The 19,129-nt window shown below is 35.4% G+C and overlaps 1 protein-coding gene across 1 annotated transcript; it reads right to left on the minus strand.

Annotated features, from left to right (window-relative positions):
• Positions 1 to 252: 252 nt before the first annotated feature.
• Positions 253 to 17,629, minus strand: as3mt (arsenite methyltransferase). The gene is made up of 11 exons (XM_051126611.1): positions 17,316 to 17,629; positions 17,067 to 17,103; positions 16,710 to 16,837; positions 13,435 to 13,585; positions 12,742 to 12,878; positions 12,536 to 12,605; positions 12,379 to 12,460; positions 10,313 to 10,444; positions 4,902 to 5,044; positions 4,033 to 4,164; positions 253 to 885 (listed from the first exon to the last, which is right to left on the minus strand). Exons 1-11 carry the CDS (start codon positions 17,327 to 17,329, stop codon positions 781 to 783), a joined length of 1,131 nt encoding a protein of 376 aa, XP_050982568.1. The 5' UTR covers positions 17,330 to 17,629; the 3' UTR covers positions 253 to 780.
• Positions 17,630 to 19,129: the final 1,500 nt, after the last annotated feature.

Here is a 19,129-nt window from a genome sequence, read left to right on the forward strand (position 1 = left end):
AGGCAGGGATAGGGATCTTTAAAAATGCAAGAGATGCAAAACCTATGAAAGGATGTAAAAATAATCATGGAGTCAGATCTTCATAGAACCTTTTATCATTATCAGGGATCAGAGATCAGTCCAGACCAAAGGAGAGTTGATTGATTATGAGCTATTTCACAATCCTACAGTTTTCGCAGGCAGTGAACTGTACTGTTCCTGTAAACTCAAACTTTTTCAGAAAAGAACGCTGTCTCAGAATCACAGCAAAGGGATGTGTATAGATTACATTTTATTAAACGTGATTTGCATGTCAGAATCATTAAATCAAATTTATTTATAAGTATATCACAACTGAATATCCTACAGCTGTATTTGGATAGTAATACCCAAGCAGTCAGCTTGCTTAAACATATTTTTATTACAGCAATGGAAAAAGTATTTTGATTACAAAAGTTCAATAAACCATTTGTTTTCAGTTAGCTTATGTTTAGCAATACAATAAAGATCACAATAAAGATTAAACATGGCAGGTGAACACTTTAGATTATGCAACTGTGTCAGGTCTATACCTGGTCATTGATATACATTTATCAGTAAGATTGAAGACTTATTTAAAACATCACTAGATTGATCGATTTCATCTTGCTTTTCTATGTCTTTGTACCTTTCACGAATTAAAAATGTAATTCTGTATAATAGAATGTATAGTAATATTATATTCGAACAAAATCACAGTCACAATTAGCAACAAATTACCTGTTCTTTTAAGGTCAAAATCAAATAATAATTTGCCAGGAGTTACTTGCAGCACGACTGCTGGTCTCCACAGCACCCCCCAGTGGAAGGAGTTACACTTGCACTGCCCAACTGCTGGACCAGCTCAAAGGGATTCACAGACACTGCCTGAGGAGAGAGGACGATTCTCGTAAGTGACATCAGTTTGGTTCCATAGTACTTCAGTATTCATTGACGTCGATTTATTACGCAGCTGCATCCCGTAATATCGTAGGCATGTTAAAGTTCATTACATTCAGGAACTGAATAAGATTATGGAATGTTTTGAATGAAAACATACAGGCAGATCTCTTTGATCAACACAACCAGAGTTGTTTATAACAAGGCTTTTCAAACAGTATAAAAGTCGCCATCTGGATTTAAATAAGCAGATATGTAAGATTTTAAGATTGAATCACTATCACAGTGATTTATACGCTTCGTGCATGTTGTATGTTTGGCAACAGTTCTTTTAATATTGATGCAGTGCTTGGCTTTTTATTGCTTATTAAACAACCATGTAAAGTACCCATGTATATAAGAAGAATCATCAGGCTCAATTTGTGACAGACTGGCCACTACAGAGTTCTGACCTTAACCCCATTTGAAGTGTTTGGGATGTGCTGAAGTCAACTTTACACTGCCTGTCAAAAAATATTTTGTGGACTGTCTTTAACTTCGTCTATTGTGCATTAATTGTAGCATTGTTTTGACAATTGCATGCGACATCACAGCATTTAAAGTTGAAGTCAAAAATTGACATACACCTTGCAGAATCTGCAAAATGTTAATTACTTTAGCAAATAAGAGAGATCATACAAAATGCAGCTATCTTCTGTAGCTTCTGAAGGGCAGTACTAAATGAAAAAAATAAGAAAAATGTACACATCTTCATTCTGTTCAAAAGTTTACACCCCTGGCTCTTAATGCATCGTTTTTTCCTTCTGAAGCATCAGTGAGCGTTTGAACCTTCTGTAATAGTTGCATATGAGCCCCTCAGCTGCCCTCAGTGTGAAAAGATGGATCTCAAAATCATACAGTCATTGTTTGAAAGGGTTCAAATACACAAAAATGCTGAAAAACTTTTGAACAGGGTCGTTTTCATGAATTCAACAATTATTTTTTCTTGTGGACTATATGTGAAATATCTTACTCAGGTCAGTACTAAATAAAAAAATAACATGCATTTTGTATGATCCCTCTTATTTTCATAAAATAATGAACATTTTGCAGATTCTGCAAGGTGTATGAAAACTTTTGACCTCAACTGTATTCCCATCAAGAGCTACATTCATTTTTGGCTGTGGTCTTGTACTTGCAATGGGAGAGTCAGACCAATCTCTAAAAAGTTGACTCCAACACATTCTAAAGACTTTCAACAGGGTTAAAGGGATTGTTCACCCAAAAATGAAACTTCTGTCATTAATTACTCACCCTCGTGTCATTCCGAACCCACAAGACCTTTATTCATTTTCAGAACACAAATTAAGAAATCTGAGAGCTCTGACCCTGCATAGACAGTCACAGAACTGAAACGTTTTATGGCCCAGAAAATTTTGACAGAGAGGACAACTTGCAATTTTTTGTTTAGCCTTACTTGAAGCAGAATATAGAGACGACAAACTAAGAAAGGTGGACATATCAGCAGCACCACACGTGTGCATCATGGTCATGCTCTCATGAACAAGTGTCGAAAATTGACACAGAAGAGAAGAAATTGTTGAAAAAAGTGGTTATTTTTGTTCTTTACATTCATAACATTACAGCTGAACCACTGATGTCACATGGACATGTCCTTACTACTGTTCAGGGCTATAAAATGTTTCAGTTGTGTTGCTGTCTATGCAGGGTCAGAAAGCTTTCGGATTCCATCAAAATTATCTTAATTTGTGTTCAGAACATAAACAAAGGTCTTACGGGTTTGGAACGACATGTGGGTGAGTAACTGAGTATTTCACAAATTAAGCCTGGTGAATATTGACATTGTCGTCCTGGAATAAGTACATGGGTATGTTTAAGAAATGAAAAGCTATGCACTGCATCAGTTAGGATTAAAAAAACTGTTGCAAACATGTCAGAAACATGTTAATCACTCCAATAATGATCCAATCCTTAACTCTTCAGTATTTGCTAATTTAAATCCCAATGGCAACTATTTTTCACATTATAATACTTTGGGTCTTTATACATTAAAATATATATCCGCCTGTAACTGGGTCCCTTGGATGAGCAAATTTTGGTGGGCCGGGCCGTCCAAAAATTTGAAAAACTCTGGTCTAAACCAACAGAAACAGCAGCAATCTGAATTTGTTGTTGTAATTTGAATCAGTTATTGCAACAAAAATTGATCTTACAACTGAAACTCAACTGGACCATTATGCACATACTATTATACTATTAACCAAGATATTCATGTCTTTCTTTCTTCAGTCATAAAGAACTTGTGTTTTTGAGGAAAGCATTTCCATATAATGGACTGCTACGGTGCCTGGAGTTTGAACTTCCAAAATGCAGTTTAAATGCGGCTTCAAACGATCCCAACCGAGGAAGAAGGGTCTTATCCAGGGAAATGATCGGTTAAAAATACAATTTAAATTCTTTTTAACCTCAAATGCTCATCTTGTCTTGCTCTCCCTGAACTCTGTGTATTCTGTCTCAAGACAGTTAGGGTATGTCAAAAAACTCTAATCATACTTTCTCCCTCAACATCAAAAATCATTTCAAAATCATCCTACATCGCTGCAGAAGTTCCGACCCAGTCTTTGCAAAGTGAACATGCAAAGAAGATCAAACATCCTTCACAAAAAAGGTAAAATAACGACATAGGATGATTCTAAAGTTGAGGGAGAACATGAAATGGGAGTTTTTCGACATACCCTAACTGCCATGAACCAGAAAAAAAGAGTTCAGGGAGAGCAAAACAAGATGAAAAGTATATAAATTGTATTATTTTTATGAAAATAATAAGATAAGAGATAAGACTAGATAAGACCCTTCTTCCTCAACTTGTATCGTTTACAATCGATTTTGGGATCGATTAAAGCCACATTTAAACTGCATTTTGGAAGTTCAAACTTGGGGCACCATATCAGTCCATTATATGGAGAAAAATGCTGAAATGTTTTCCCTCAAAAAACAAAATTTCTTTACGACTGAAGAAAGAAAGACATGAACATCTTGGATGACAAAGGGGGGAAAGTACATTATCTTTCAAGTGCATTATTGAATATAGACTGAGAAAATGAGGCATGTTAACACACTGGTAGAAAACCTTACCTTGGGTTTGTCCCAGCATCCTCTAGAGCCGGAGGGTTTCAACCCCTGAAGCTGAAATGTAAATTCTCCAGAAAATCTGGAACTGCTCAAGATGTTGGCCACATCATCTTCCACCTCCATCTCTTTATCTACCTACAGAAAAACACTGAAGTGTCATGATCATGCTTGTTTACAACATACACTACTGTTCTTAGGTTTGGAATTGGTAAGAATTTTTTTAAAGAAGTCTCTTCTGCTCACCAAAGCTTCATTTATTTGTCCTAAAATACAGTTTGACTGTAAAACATTTTAAAATGTAATTTCTTCCTATAATGCAGCTGAATTTTCAGCAGCCATTACTCCAATTATCAGTCTTACATTATCCTTCAGAAATAATTCTAAAAAATGCTGAAATACTGCTGAAGAAACATTTATTATTATCATAAGCACATAATTATCAAGTGCTAAAAACAGTTGTGTTGCTTCATATTTTTGTGGAAACCATGATACTTTTTTAAGATTTTATATATTAGTTTAAAAGATTTTATTTATTTATTTTTTTTTTTTTTTAAATAGAAATCTTATCTTTAATAATATTATATTATAGTAATATTATAAATGCCCTGCCTTAACATGTAAGGCGTTTGTTACATATGCAGATCTTTTTAAAAAACCTCATGTGACCAACAGACAAAATAAGGCTGGGAACACAGGGTATAGTTATTAAGATATAGCTAGTCATGATTCAAATACAGCTGAGTCATTTTAACATTACTATTCATTTATTTAAAACATTAATTATAACTATTGGGACAAATAAGAGAAAAATGTACTGGACCTGACATGCATTATGAGCTCTGTTAAAGGAGTAATGCAGATCTGCTACACACCTTAAAGTCATACTGGGCATCAAACTCGAAGTTTTCCTCCGCACCTGTAATTTCTCCATTGTACATAACCAGACAGGACTTCTTCTCTGAACCTTTTGGTAACTTGAAGAGCCGGTATGTGGCTGACACAAATTTGTAGTCACCTGAACAGATTTTACAATTCAAAGTAAGACTATGAACTTACACAATTATGAGAATTACATTTAAAGTCTAAAGCAATATCCTAAGTTTGTCACACCACAAAAAATGTCTTATTAACCACCCAGCCCAATTTGAATGACTAAAAAAATGGCAAGTAAATAAAATGTTATCAAAATCTTGAAAAAATAAGCAGTATTCTCTGCTTTCAAATGCTGAGGGCGTGTCTACTGTCTGCTTAAACCACGCCCACTCGCCTCTTTCAACCGTCAAATTTAAATTCATGTAATCAAGGAGACCGAGCTGTTTTGTAAATTATTGCAACCAGGTAATATGCATTTATGTGACGAAGACAGCTAGCTAGCAAACTGTAAGCTGTAGTAACTAATGGTAATGACAGGAACTCATGATTGAGCGAACGAACCACTGATGCTAATGCACTCTAGTTATTATAGGGTTTGGGGAGGGCTCATGCTAAATGGCTCCAGCATTTCATCCAGACATGATTTCAGGCCCGCCCAAAAAATCCTAAACACAGAAATGGTGAAAAACTGTTTAACTGTCTAACTCCACAATTCAGTCCTATTTAGTTCACAGTCTTTGTAACATGCTTTCAGCAACACATTGCTAACATTTATAATGTGTTGACACACAATTCTCTGAATTGCCTTTACACAGACTTAAAAAAAAATAATAATAATAAAAGCAAGAAATCATTAATCTTTACGATGCATTATGCACTGATAAAATTTAAAAACAAATTTCAGTTTTAGTGCAGTTCCTCCAAAATGATCAGTGCATGTTTTTGTTTTGTTTTGTTTTTTCTTCTTTCCCTTTTTTTCTTTAAAATACAGTTTCAGAATGGTAAAGAATTTCCAAACTAGGAACAACTTTCAAATTATCAATGGAGCTTGGGCTTTTTTTTGGTGGCAGAAACTCAGTAGTTCTACACACAAGAATTTTTTTTTGGTACAAAAACCCACATGTGGTTAATTTGGGGTAACTGTGGTATAAGAGTAGTAATTTCCTCCAGACCACTGACTTAACCAACATCAGAACAAGAGTGTTGCTAGACTATGTTTAGCCAGTGTGTCATCAGTGTGTTTTTTTTCTCATATCATTCCAATGTCATTCTTCCACAGAACACAAAATATGATATTTTAAGAAATGTTATTGTTTCTTTCTTTCTTTCTTCCTGTTTTTTTTTTTTTTTTTTTTTTTGTATAGTGCGAGCTAGGGGTGTGACGAGACACTTATCCCATGAGACGAGACACGAGACTGGGTTCACGAGAATGAGACGAGACGAGATTTTTAAACTTTTCTTAAGAAATCCTCAATGATGAAATATATAGGGAAAATAGTCTTTTATTCAACTGAAAAAGACAAAATGCAAAAAAACGTAGGTGCATTTTGAACTTTATGGAATTAAACTTCCATTTTAATGAATTATATGGATTAACATTTAAACTAGAGCTTCACGATTCTGGATAAATTGAGAATCCCAGTTGTTTTTATTAAAATTAAAGACCATGATTCTCTCACGATACTGGAGAAAAAAATTAGAAAACAAAATAACAATTTACTAGTGGTTCTGACAAACTGTTCATTGCTTTTAAAAACATACATTCATTTAAACAAAACAAAAAAGATATGTTTCACTATTGGAATCTCCTAAATGAATGATTCAATGACATACTTTTTTAAAACGGGCAGTTGTCGCCACCTCCTGGCGGAAGAGGATAAGCGTTACAATACATACAAGTGTTAAGATACTTTCGTTTTGATCGCTACTGTAGACAAACTATAAGCTTTTATCCCAGTACTTCTACTATTTAAATGTCTGTAACACAGAAATAATGATTATAATGTGGTTGAAAAGACTCTCTTTCTTTCACATTTACCTCAACCCTTTTGATTCATTAACATGGGCAGCGACAAAACGTGCTTCTCACGCTCCACTGACACTCGCGATGTGAAACAGTCTTAAGAGACATAGCTAAATCGTTGTCATTCAGGAATAAGACCACCTAGGTGTTCGAATCCAGATCTCAATATTTTAAGGATGAATCGTGCAGCTCTAATGTAAACACTGCAAAATGTTTTGCGAGGATATCGTAACGAGATCTTGTGCCACCAGATTTTGTCACATCCCTAGTGCAAGCCAGCGATCACTAAAACCGTTTGGTTACCAACACTATTAAAATATCCTTTGTGTTCAGCAGAGGAAAGAAATTTATATTGGTTTAGAAACAAATTTCATTTCTGGATGAACCTTTAATTATACTAATAAATACACTAATAATATTGTTAACACTGGCAACTCAGAAAAAAACAAAAAAACAAAAACATCTGGTAATTTTTGCTCCACCAGCAACAAAACTTTTAGAGGAGAAACTATAGTTGTGCCGACAGACGACAGCATAATATCGTCGTGCAATCGCTTTCTTACGCACGCTGTTTTTCGGTTTCACTTTCACTTTCGAAATCGATCACCTTCAGCAAGGAGGGGAGAGGATGGAAAAGGGGGGCACGGCCCACGAATGTTTTTTGCTCCTTTTCTGTAGCTGCTTTTTGAACAAATAAGGAAATGTAAGCATTAGTATTGTTATCATGTTAAACACAAAAAAAAACATTAGGCTGCTTTCAGCCTTATGATGGAGTTGGTTCACTTTCCGGCAAAGTAAATAATTAAATAAATTAGCGCGATAATATTGTGTACTGACGATCTCACAGGCTGACGATATGAAAATTGAGCATATAGCTCAACACTAGGAGAAACCCCCTCTTTGTTTGCAGCAAATAGAAACAAATCAAGCGTATAGCCTTAGTTCTGGCAGGTCACTTCAGTATTATTCTATTATAATCAGAGGTGCACATAGGTTTTTTAGCCTGGTTCTCATAAGAGTACCAGGAGATTTGGTTTGGTCCTCATACTGCACATAGTGTGACCCATTGTATCATTGGACTTTATCTAGTTGTTTTTAATAAAATAATAAAGTGTGGTAACACGATTACTATATTTTACAATAAAAATGGAGTATTAGATAAAAAATACAATCATTTTATAGTAATCCTAAAAATAAAATGAAAATATTTACTTTTTTATATGAATTTTCATCATTTTCAAACCTTACATTAGCAAGCTTTTATTTTGGTGGCTGGCCAGCAAGTAAGTCAGGGTTCCCACACCTTGGTTAACTTCAAATTCAAAGACCTTTCAAGAAATTTCCAAAACCCTCAAATTCAAGGACTTAATGTGGGAACACATTTCAAGTGAGAACAAGGTTACATTGTGTTCCCTTGCAAGATACAAAAACAAATATGCAAAAAAGCATTTTTTTTTTTTTTGCATTTATTTTAGTCCACAAGACAGAGATTTGATATTCTATTTGTCGCATTTCTGTTTTGCATAAAACTGAAAAATATTCAGCTCTGCACCTGGCCAAGTGATGGTCCTTTGATTGTGTGGCAAGCCATTCTTTGTAATTTTAATTAAAAAGCCCCCAAAATAGCGCAATGACCATATCCTATATCAAAGCTCAAAATATTTTATTTCCATACCTAAAATGTATATTTTACAGTCACTCTTGTGCAGATGGATCATAAACACAGCTAAAAGGCCTCCTACCGGTGGCCATCTCAAAACTTAACATCTTGCACAGTTTTAGCACAGATAGAATGCAAAATGTTTCAATACAAGCATTTCAATTAAATGTATTTTATGCAATATTTCAAACATTTAACCCACAGGAGAAAATCAATCATTCCCAATAGTTTAAAATCAGCCCAATTCCATGCAAAAAATGCGGATTTAGCAACCCTGCATCCAACACAAGCTGCAGGAATCAGATTTAACTGATCATGGGTCAGGACAAGAGTAAGGAGAGATGACTGACAAATCATGCTGGAGGATTTGCTGCTCAGCAGATAATGTGCTCATATCTGGACTTGTAAAATGTGTTTTCTTTATACAGAGTGCATGTAATTGCAAAATTAAGTGTAAAAATTAATAGCCGCTCATTCAAAAGAGATTTAAATATTCTGCATACGATAGCGTCTCCTTGAAGCGTGAAAATTATATTCAATATTAGGATGATTGCGTGAACCGACGGTAATAGCGGATAATTCAACGGGAGCGGGATAAAGAAAACAGTCCCGTGTAGGGCTTTACTACAAAAACGCACACAATCAGTGGGGACTGTAGAACGTAAAAGGGCGATTTAGAAATCCAGCCAGACGCATTTTTTTTTAGGTCCAAAAGAGGACATGTCTGGGGAAAAAAAGGATGTTTGGTCACCCTAACTAAAGTAAATCAAGCAGGCTGGTATTCATAGGGCACGACGTGTTGGTGAAATAACACATTAGCAGACTGGAGGGAATAATGTGGATTTTTTCCAGAAAACTTCTTCCACAAAATAAATTCAAGCACTTTCAAGGACCTGTATCTATGTATGGTTATTTCCACAAAAACTTTACAGAGCCTTGAAATTGTTTTTTCAGATGACAAGGGGGTGAGTAACTTTCAAGGATTTCAAGGACCCGTGGGAACCCTGGTAAGCATACTCCTGGGTTTAACATTTCCGATCGAGAATTTGTGAATAAAGTGAAATGAAAATAGCAGCAAATAACCTAGAATTATGCTTTGAGTTTAAAATATAAATCTTATACAGTATTACAGTTTGTTAATCTAACTGGTAATCATGTATTAACAGCTGTCAACCATGTCGGCACGCAAATGCGCGCTCTGAACTTATTTTCACAGTGCATTTCTTATTTTGGTCATGCATGCTGGCCTGCGGACCACTTATGTGCACCCCTCATTGTAATTCAGTATAAGGTCTATTCAGTATTATTCAGCAGGTTTGTCACTTGCTCAGAAGCGAAGTACCCTCCTCCATCCCCAACTCCTCCTTTCGCCACAGTCAGGACTTGGCTTTCTGATCTTCCTCGTTCAATCAGACTCCTTTTATCTTGAATAATGTTGTTACACTAAAATATCATTAAGAACACTAATGATATCTGCATTTTGTTATGTTCTGTTTACCCTAAGGGTGTTATTGCTGCTCTCCCTGCTCATTCATGACAGGTTGCGTGGATGGGCAGAGAGTTTTTACCCAGAACAGAACCATACCGCTAATCCAAACTGTATGCTAAATGTCAATCATTTTGATGATAGTGGTCCTGACAGAAGTAGAGTTAGTTCAATACAGTCTGGTGCTAAATATTTTTTGCTTACCATTACAAGGTGGCATATTTTAACACAAAAATCTCACCAAGCAGTTTCTCTAGTTCCTTGTTGCCCACAGTGATGATACTAGCAGTAACCAGTCTGGGTTTACAGAATCCAACCTCTTCAGCCAGTCGTATCAGGTCTTCCCAACACAATGCTCCACTGAGGCATTCACCTGATCAATACATGCAAAGACATCTGTATCAGTGTCATTTTATCAAATGTGACATTGAACACAGTGGCACAAGTAAAGTTAAACTGCAGCTTGCAACATTTAGAAAGCAGGGTTTCTGCAGGTAATATGATGTTAAATTTAAGACCAAATAAAGAAAATGAAAGGAATAATACAATGAGGTGTATTAGCTGTTATAAGTTTTTAAATACAAGTTTCCTATAGATGTCCATTACTTTTTATTTGTTTTACAGAAAACAAACAAACAAATAAAAAGTTTAAGCTCAGGGCTGGAATACCTCTGCTCTAAGCTACTAGAGTATGGAAATAATAAAAAGTTCTTTCTCAGTGTTATTGTCTCATTTTCCAATGCAAATGTTTAAAGATGATTAAATCAAAATAAATAAATCAAGGTATAAACTCACTTCATTTTGTCCAGTTCCTCAGAAAACAAGACTTCATATCTTCATTTAGCCAGTAAATGTATTTTATTTAAAGATGTTTAGATATTTGTATTGGAAAACAGGACAAAAACGCCAAGGAAGATTTAATTCAATATTAGCAATACATACAGTGCTATAACTTTCTGAATTTAAGACTTTCTGCTCCAATTTAAGACCTTTTAAAGCTTTAAAGGAGAAGTCCTCTTCTAGATCAACAGTTTACAAATAATGTACTCACCCCGTTGTCATCCAAGATGTTCATGTCTTTCCGTCTTCAGTAAGAAATTATGGTTTTTAAGGAAAGCATTTCAGGATTTTTCTCCATATAATAGACTTCATTGGTTCCCCGATTTTGAACTTCCAAAATGTAGTTTAAATGCGGCTTCAAAGGGCTCTAATCGATCCCATTCAAGGAACGATGTGTCTTTTTTTTTTTTTTTTGAAAAAAAAAAATTTTGTATACGTTTTAAGCACAAAAGCTCATGTAGCACAGGCTCTGGGATGCACGTCCATGGGTGTTTTTTGAACGATTCTTTCATTTCGAATGAATCTTTAATGTGATTTGGGGGGGGTTGGGTGGGGGATTTATTCATGCGCAACATCCTATTAGGTTCTGTACTGGAATTAGTTCACCTGTTTCGTTCATCATAGACTAAAGACCCGGGTAAACAATGAATTAATCTTTTCTTATAGCATTACGGTTTTGTCTTGTTTGTAGTGTGATCAACGTTTGTGTAAGCAGTAGATGTGTTACACGTAACATTTTAATTATATTTTGCTAAAATGAATGAAATGACTTGGAAAAAAAAATTGTTCATTGTGCTGAACGAGACTCAATGGTCCAAGTCGGTAAAATGATCCGAACTTCCCATCACTACTACGAATCACATGCAAGTTCATTGTCTGTGTACTGAGTATGGTGAAAAACTCCATCTTATTTTCTCCTACAACTTGAGAGGAGGACATCGTTGTACCTTTTTGTTTGTAGACAGCGTTTGACTTACTTGCACTTTCTTAGTCTTTGCGCGTTCGCTTTTTAAACACTGGGTCTGTAGTTCCGCCTACATTCAGCGTGACCTTTCAACGTAATTCAGTAGTACGTAGCATTGTAAACGCGCATCCCAGAGCCTGTGCTACACAAGCTTTTGTGCTTAAAAAGTATACAAAATTTTATTTCCCTAAAAAAAAATGACCGATCGTTTCACTAGATAAAACTTTTCTTCCTTGGCTGGGACCTCGGCTGGGTTTAGAGCCCTTTGAAGCTGCATTTAAACTACATTTTGGAAATTGGAAGTTCAAAATCGGGGCACCAGTGAATCTCATTATATGGAGAAAAATCCTGAAATGCTTTCCTCAAATGGTTTCCATAATTTCTTCACGACTGAAGACAGAAAGACATGAACATCCTGGATGACAAGGGGGTGAGTAAGTTATTTTTGAATGAAAGAAAGAAAAAAAAATGCTAATTTTGACAAAAGTTATGTTCTTTCTTACCCCATAACACTTTGTTAGCCTTGAGGTCTTCAGAGATTCTAGCATCACTGTAAACATCACTAAAGTACAACTCCCCTCCATCCTAAACACAAACCGAATCAAAATTCAGAGCTAAAATATAAAAAATTAAACTGAATTCTGCATAAAATCAAGGTACCTTCAGCACACGGTAAGCCTCCCTCAGTACGCTGGCTTTATCTGGTGACAGGTTCACCACACAGTTTGATCTTTTGAAACAAGAGCACAAAAACGGCCAATTAATTGCTTAGTTATGCTAAAAAGTATCAGTTTCTTGTCAGCTAAGAATTTCAAAGTAATTTTTCTTCATCAACAGACTGCTATTTTGAAACTGTGAAAACTTACATGATGATATCATATGATTTCTCCTCCAGACCTGCTTCTGCCAAGGCCTCAATGTAGCCTTGAACAAAGTTCACATTTGGCTTTTTATAGCCAAATTTTTGCATGTGGTAGTCGATGTATTTCCTAGCCACCTCAAGCTGTAAAACAAAGACATCTGTGTAGTTCACACACTGTTTTTGTCATTACGTCAAATGCATTTAGGATAGTAATGGAAAAACATACATTTATTAGCTCTGTCAATCCTTTACAATATTTAATTGCTATTAATCTCATAATCTGCTTGGAGAGAACTAAACAACAAACTGCCATATACAGGTGTATCTCAATAAATCAGAATCAGTTCATTTATTTCAGTAATTTCACTCAAATTGTGAAACTCTTGTATTAAACAAATTCAGTGCACACAGACTGAAGTAGTTTAAGTCTTTGGTTCTTTTAATTGTGATGATTTAGGCTCACACTTAACAAAAACCCACCAATTCACTATCTCAACAAATTAGACCAATAAAACTACTTCTGTCTGTGTGCACTGAATTTATTTAATACACAAGTTTCACAATTTGAGTTGAATTACTGAAATAAATGAACTTTTCCACGACTTTCTAATTCATTGAGATGCACCTGTATATTAACTAGTAGCAAAAGCCTATATTACAGCATTAAATTGTTATTTAAAATCTTAAAGGATTTTACCTGATCTTCAGTCATGTCGATGCCTGTGACATGTCCCTTCTCTCCTACAAGCTGGCTGAGCATGTAGCAGTCCCGTCCGCTCCCACAGCCAAGATCAAGCACCCTGCTGCCCTCCAGACACTCAGGGACCACCAGACCACAGCCATAGTACCTGAGAGGAGGAACACAAGTTATAACACCAAGAGGTCTGTACTGAAACATAATGAAAGGCAATACATAAAACATAATTTTAAATGTCAAAATATTTAGGAAGTATCATCAGAAAAAATGCAATAGAACTGTAATTAGACAAAGTCTAAGTATCAGTTGTATTTTTAAAAATATCTAAAAGTGAGCTTTTCAATCATCTTATCATCTTATATTCATTATATCATTGGTTACATTTTTAAATATATTATTATTATATATTATCAGCAAAAGTAACTCTATTAAGCACACTAAAATCAATAGATTAATAGCTTTCCAATAAAGTAGGTGTTTAGGAAGAACTTTATTTAATAGCAATATTAGTATGTATGTATGTATGTATGTATAGATATATGTAAAGATTTTTTTTTTTTTCTTTTCAAAGAAATTAGTACTTTTATTCATAAAGGATTCATTAAATTGATCAAAAGTGACAGTAAGTGACATTTAGAATGTTGTAAAATATTTGTCAATCAAATAAATGTTGTTTTTGAACTTTCTAATCATCAAAGATTACAGATAAAAGTGTATTACAGTTTCCACAAAAATATTAACCAGCAAAATAGCAGTTTTCAACATTGATAACAATAAATGTTTCTTGAGCAGAAAAAAAGAGAAGACTGGAGTAACGGCTGTTAAAAATTCAGCTTTGCATCACAGGAATAAATCACATTTTACAGTACAGTGGCTTGTAAAAGTATTCACACCCATTCATTTTTTTCACGTTTTGTTGCTGCCTTATGTTACTTTAAACTGATTTAAATTATTTTTCTTCTCACATCAGTCTACACTCCATACACCATAATGACAAAGCAAAAACAGATTTATCACAACTTTGTAAAATTATTAAAAAAAAAAAAAAAAAAAAACTGAAATCAGTACACTGCATAAGTATTCATACCCTTAACTCAGTAATTAGCTGATGCACCTTTACAGCCTCAAGTCTCTTTGGTTATGATGCAACAAGCTTTGCACATCGGCATTTGGCAATTATCAGCCATTCTTCTTCTCCTCAACTCTTTACCTCTTAACTAGCCAACAGGTTAGATGGGGGCATACCATAGACTGTAAAATCAACCTATGTGACGTCACCCATAGGTTTCTGAAGAGCATTTCCGAAGCTCTTAGTGGGCGGGATCCAGCCGTCGCCATCTTGAAATCGCGTCACTGCACGTCACTCCCGGATAATCGAAAATGGGCAAAGAGGTGGGACGTGGGTGGAACTGGTTGATGAAACCATGCCCACCTAGCGTGACGGTGGTGACAGCAGTGGCAATCCTCCAGTCACTCAAGTGGCCATGCCCTAAATTATGCAGAACTTTGAACTAGGCTTAATTTAATTTAAACAAATAAGTTATAAAAAAAATTCACTGACATGAAGGGCAAAATTAGCTATACAGACCAAAACCACTTTTTGTTCCAGGCTGTAAACATATTTTTTTCAGCTGTAAAGTTGGGCATATTAAAATGGGGAGTCTATGGGATTGACTCCCTTTTGCAGCTCAGTCTTCCGTGTTGGCTTCAAGAGGGAGACCGAGGGAGATACGCACATTTTCAGGTTTTTCCAGAAATGTTTGATTGGTTTCAAGCCTTGGGCTGGGCAACTCACGGACATTCACAGAGTTGTCTATAAGCCACTCTTGCTGTGTGCTTAGGGTCACTGTCCTGTTGGAAGGTGAACCTTCTGCCCAGGTTCTGAATGCCCTGGACTGGGTTTTCATTAAAGCTATCTCAATATTTTGGTGTACTGATTGACTTTCCTTCTACTCTGACTAGTCCTACAGTCACTGCCTCTGAAAAACAGCCCCACAACATGAGGCTGCTACCAGCACACTTTACTTTTGGGATGGTACTGTGCAGGTGATGAGCAGTGCCTGGTTTCCTCAAAATATGATGCTAGGAACTGAGGTTCATCCGACCAGAGAATCTTGTTTCTCACAATCTGAGGATCGTTTAGCTGATTTTTTCCAATTTTCCAAAAGTGTTTTCATGTGTCTTCACTGAGGAGAGGATTGAGCCTTTCCACACCGATATAAAGCCCAGATTGGTGGAGTGTTGCAGTGATGTTTGTCCTTCTGTAGGTTTTTCCTATCTCCACTAGGTTTCTCCTATGTCCACATATGATTATGGAGCTCAGCTGGAGTGACCATCAGGTTCTTGGTCACCACTTTAACCAAAACCGTTCTCCATCAAATGCTCAGCTTGGCCAGGAGGCAAACTCTAGGAAGAGTTCTGGTTGTTTCAGTCTTCCCTCATTAAGAGTAATGGAGACTACATGCATTTGTGAACCTACAATGCAGCATAATTTTTCTGAATTCTTCTCCAGATGTGTGGCTTTGATGCAGTACTGTTTCTGAGCTCTACAAGCATTTTTTTTTTTTTTTTTTTTTGGACCTCAGGGCTTGGGTTTTGGTCTGATATGCATTTTCACCTATAAGACCTTGTATTAAGATGTGTGCGCCTTTCCAAATCATACCCATTCAACTGAATTTGCCACAGGTTAACTTCACTCGAAGTGCAGTAACATCTACAAGCAATATAAATGCTCCTGAGCTCATTTTCAAGTGTTCCAGAAACACCAGTTCTGCTTTGCCATTATGGTGTATGGAGTAAAAACTGATGTGGAGAAACTAAATAATTAAAACAGTTTAATAAAAGGCAGCAACATAACAAAATGATTTTTTTAAAAAAATGATATGGGGTATGAATACTTTTGCAGTGCACTGTATATTACAACAGAAAACCAAAAAAACATTACTGTTTATTATAGTTTATTTTTCTTTTATTTATTTATTATTATTATTATTATTTTAAGTAAAATCAGCATGGATGAGAATAAGAGTAAAACCATTCTCTCTCTTCTTTAAATAAATACCAAGTAAATAAATTCAATACATAACTTGTCTTTCTTTCTATGCTAATACTGTAGTTAAAACTGCAAGTGGGCTTGGTTTGTGTATGGTTTGTGGGTATATTAAGGTCATCATGTTCCATATTGGTTATATATTTGATTATATCCGAGTTGTACTCAGAGACATGTATGTATGCATTAACTAAATCATCAAAACATTTATCAAAGCAAATCTCACTTTGCAATGACATCCGGATGGATCTCAGCTATCACTTTTTTCACGTATGCAGGGATAGGCTTGCCAGACGGAACACAGGCATTGCTTTTCAGGTCAGATGTCTTCTTCAGCGTCTTTCCATAGTATTCCTATATTAAAGATTCATTATTGCAACACTGTGAGCATTAAACGTGTCCAACACAATCCAGCAATCAAAATATTAATGTTATAATGGTGACTAGGTGTACTGTCTGCGATGTGAGATGTAGAAAATAACAAGCAACGTTACTTTCGTTTTGTTATACAAGATTACTTTAAGTCATAAAGCCCTTAACAGTCTACACAGTTACATTTTTAAAAAGTCTGGAAAAAGCATACCTTCACGTCATTGTAGACACTTCCACCAGCCTTGTTACTGTGAAAAATAATTAAACAGAAATTGTCACGTTACTGGGAACACTTGACTTTGTTTTGTACAGAATAACGTTAGCCTATGATGGGCGACTCCAGTAGCTCGGTAACATAATGATCCTTTTGTTATTACAAAATGAAAGCTCGGTTACTTTGCCATCTTGAATCATACTGCAGGTCAAATATTCGAATAATAAGCAACATAAAAAGTTTTACCTAGCGTCTGCCATGATTAAACGTTGAACGAGTAACGTTATGTGTTTTAGCCTTTCTCGACTTCCGTAGCTTGACAAGTTCAGCTAATCAGTGAGCAATATGCTGCAGCCCACAGAGCTCATATAAATACTGCAGGATGAACTGTCATCATGATGATTCTGCATAAAGTACTGCAGTAAATGATTGATAAGATATAGTGTAATAAAGAATAGTACTATGTTTAATACAGCTGCGACTCTGAGATTGTCGCTTTTATTTAGCATGGTACTAATATCTGCTTTTGAGTTGTCATAGCGTTCGAAGGCAAGATAAAGACACGAAGCATAAATCATGTTTCGTTCGTGTTCCTGATTTCAAATACCGCGAGAAAGTGGCATTCGAGTGAGTTTTGAAATATTTAATTAGTAGTTGGACCATCTGAAGAACAAATGCGCTTTTCACTAAACGAATCAATGTTTTGAACTTGACCTAGAGTCGAAGTAACACTGACTGAACGATTCATCTCGTTTGTGAACTAACTGAAATATGACATCATCTTTGTAAACAAACTAAATGTACTGTGACATATCTTTCTTGAACCAAGGGTCTGCTGACGTACTGAACGAGAGGTGGTGTTGATTTAAAACAAAAAAAGGGTACAATTAGTGATGTAAAAATAAATAAACATGCTGTCAAATGTTTTTTTTTTTTTCTTAAGTAGAAAAATAGACAAGCAGTTTAATAAATAATTAGATATATTTAGATTTAACTTCCTCTTAACTTTGTTTATACTCACTAACATAAGGCACTGGAATCTTTAAACCCGTTCACTGAGTGGATCTCGTTAGTGAACTGACTCAAAGATTCGATTCACTAGAATGAATCCGAATTCGTAACTCTATTAAAACACAACGAACAGAAAACACTTACACGTGTTGTTTTGATTAGCGTTTAATGGACAGTGTAACGATTAGGTTTTTTGCATAACACAAGATAACAGATAAAAATATGAACTGCAAGAACTCATATCATTACATAGATTATTGCTATTTAGACAAAACAGCTGCAGGCTGTACAATGTGACATCATATTTTAAGTCTGTGAGCATTTAAGACTTTGAAAATCAGCAGCTTGTTATTATATCAGAGACAGAGATTGATTCATAAGCATATGTCTCCAAGTTAGCTCTAATGTTAATAGATTGTCATCACAGAGACACCAGTAAGAGCAGCAAATCTCTTTACTAATAACATTCATTAGGGCAGTGAAATAAATTAATGTGTTAACATGGAGTGCTTCAGTGATCATGGAGGAACTTGAAACTGAAGCTACTTTGGTGCAGAAATACAAAAATAAATCATTTGGTAATTACATATAATTACATGCATTAGCTTGCATGTAAGAGGCACTTTGAAAAGCATGTGATCTGAAAATCAAACACACAGCTTATAGTATAAAACTATGTATTCTATGAGGATAATGTTCATGATACTGGACAACTGGCATGTGAAACTGGTTGTAACAGTGCACAAATTATTTATATATATATATATAGGCACTTGAAAAATAATGTTACCATCATACAGCTTAATCAGATCTGTACCCATGTGTCATCTAACATTAAGTTCATCAAGCTTTACACATAGAATTATGTGCATATTATCATTTCGAAAACATCTTTGGAGTTCACTTGAATGATTATTTTACTTGGCAGCTTATATCAATGGCGAAGCACCTAGAAGAACTGACTTTAAGCAGTAAATGCTTGTGTACTAAAGACACCTCCCTTTGGCAAGGCTTCAATCCCTACACGTTCAAAGGAATATACATTATGT

This window comes from Labeo rohita, chromosome 1 (genome assembly GCF_022985175.1).
Source record: "Labeo rohita strain BAU-BD-2019 chromosome 1, IGBB_LRoh.1.0, whole genome shotgun sequence".
Lineage (NCBI taxonomy): Eukaryota > Metazoa > Chordata > Actinopteri > Cypriniformes > Cyprinidae > Labeo > Labeo rohita.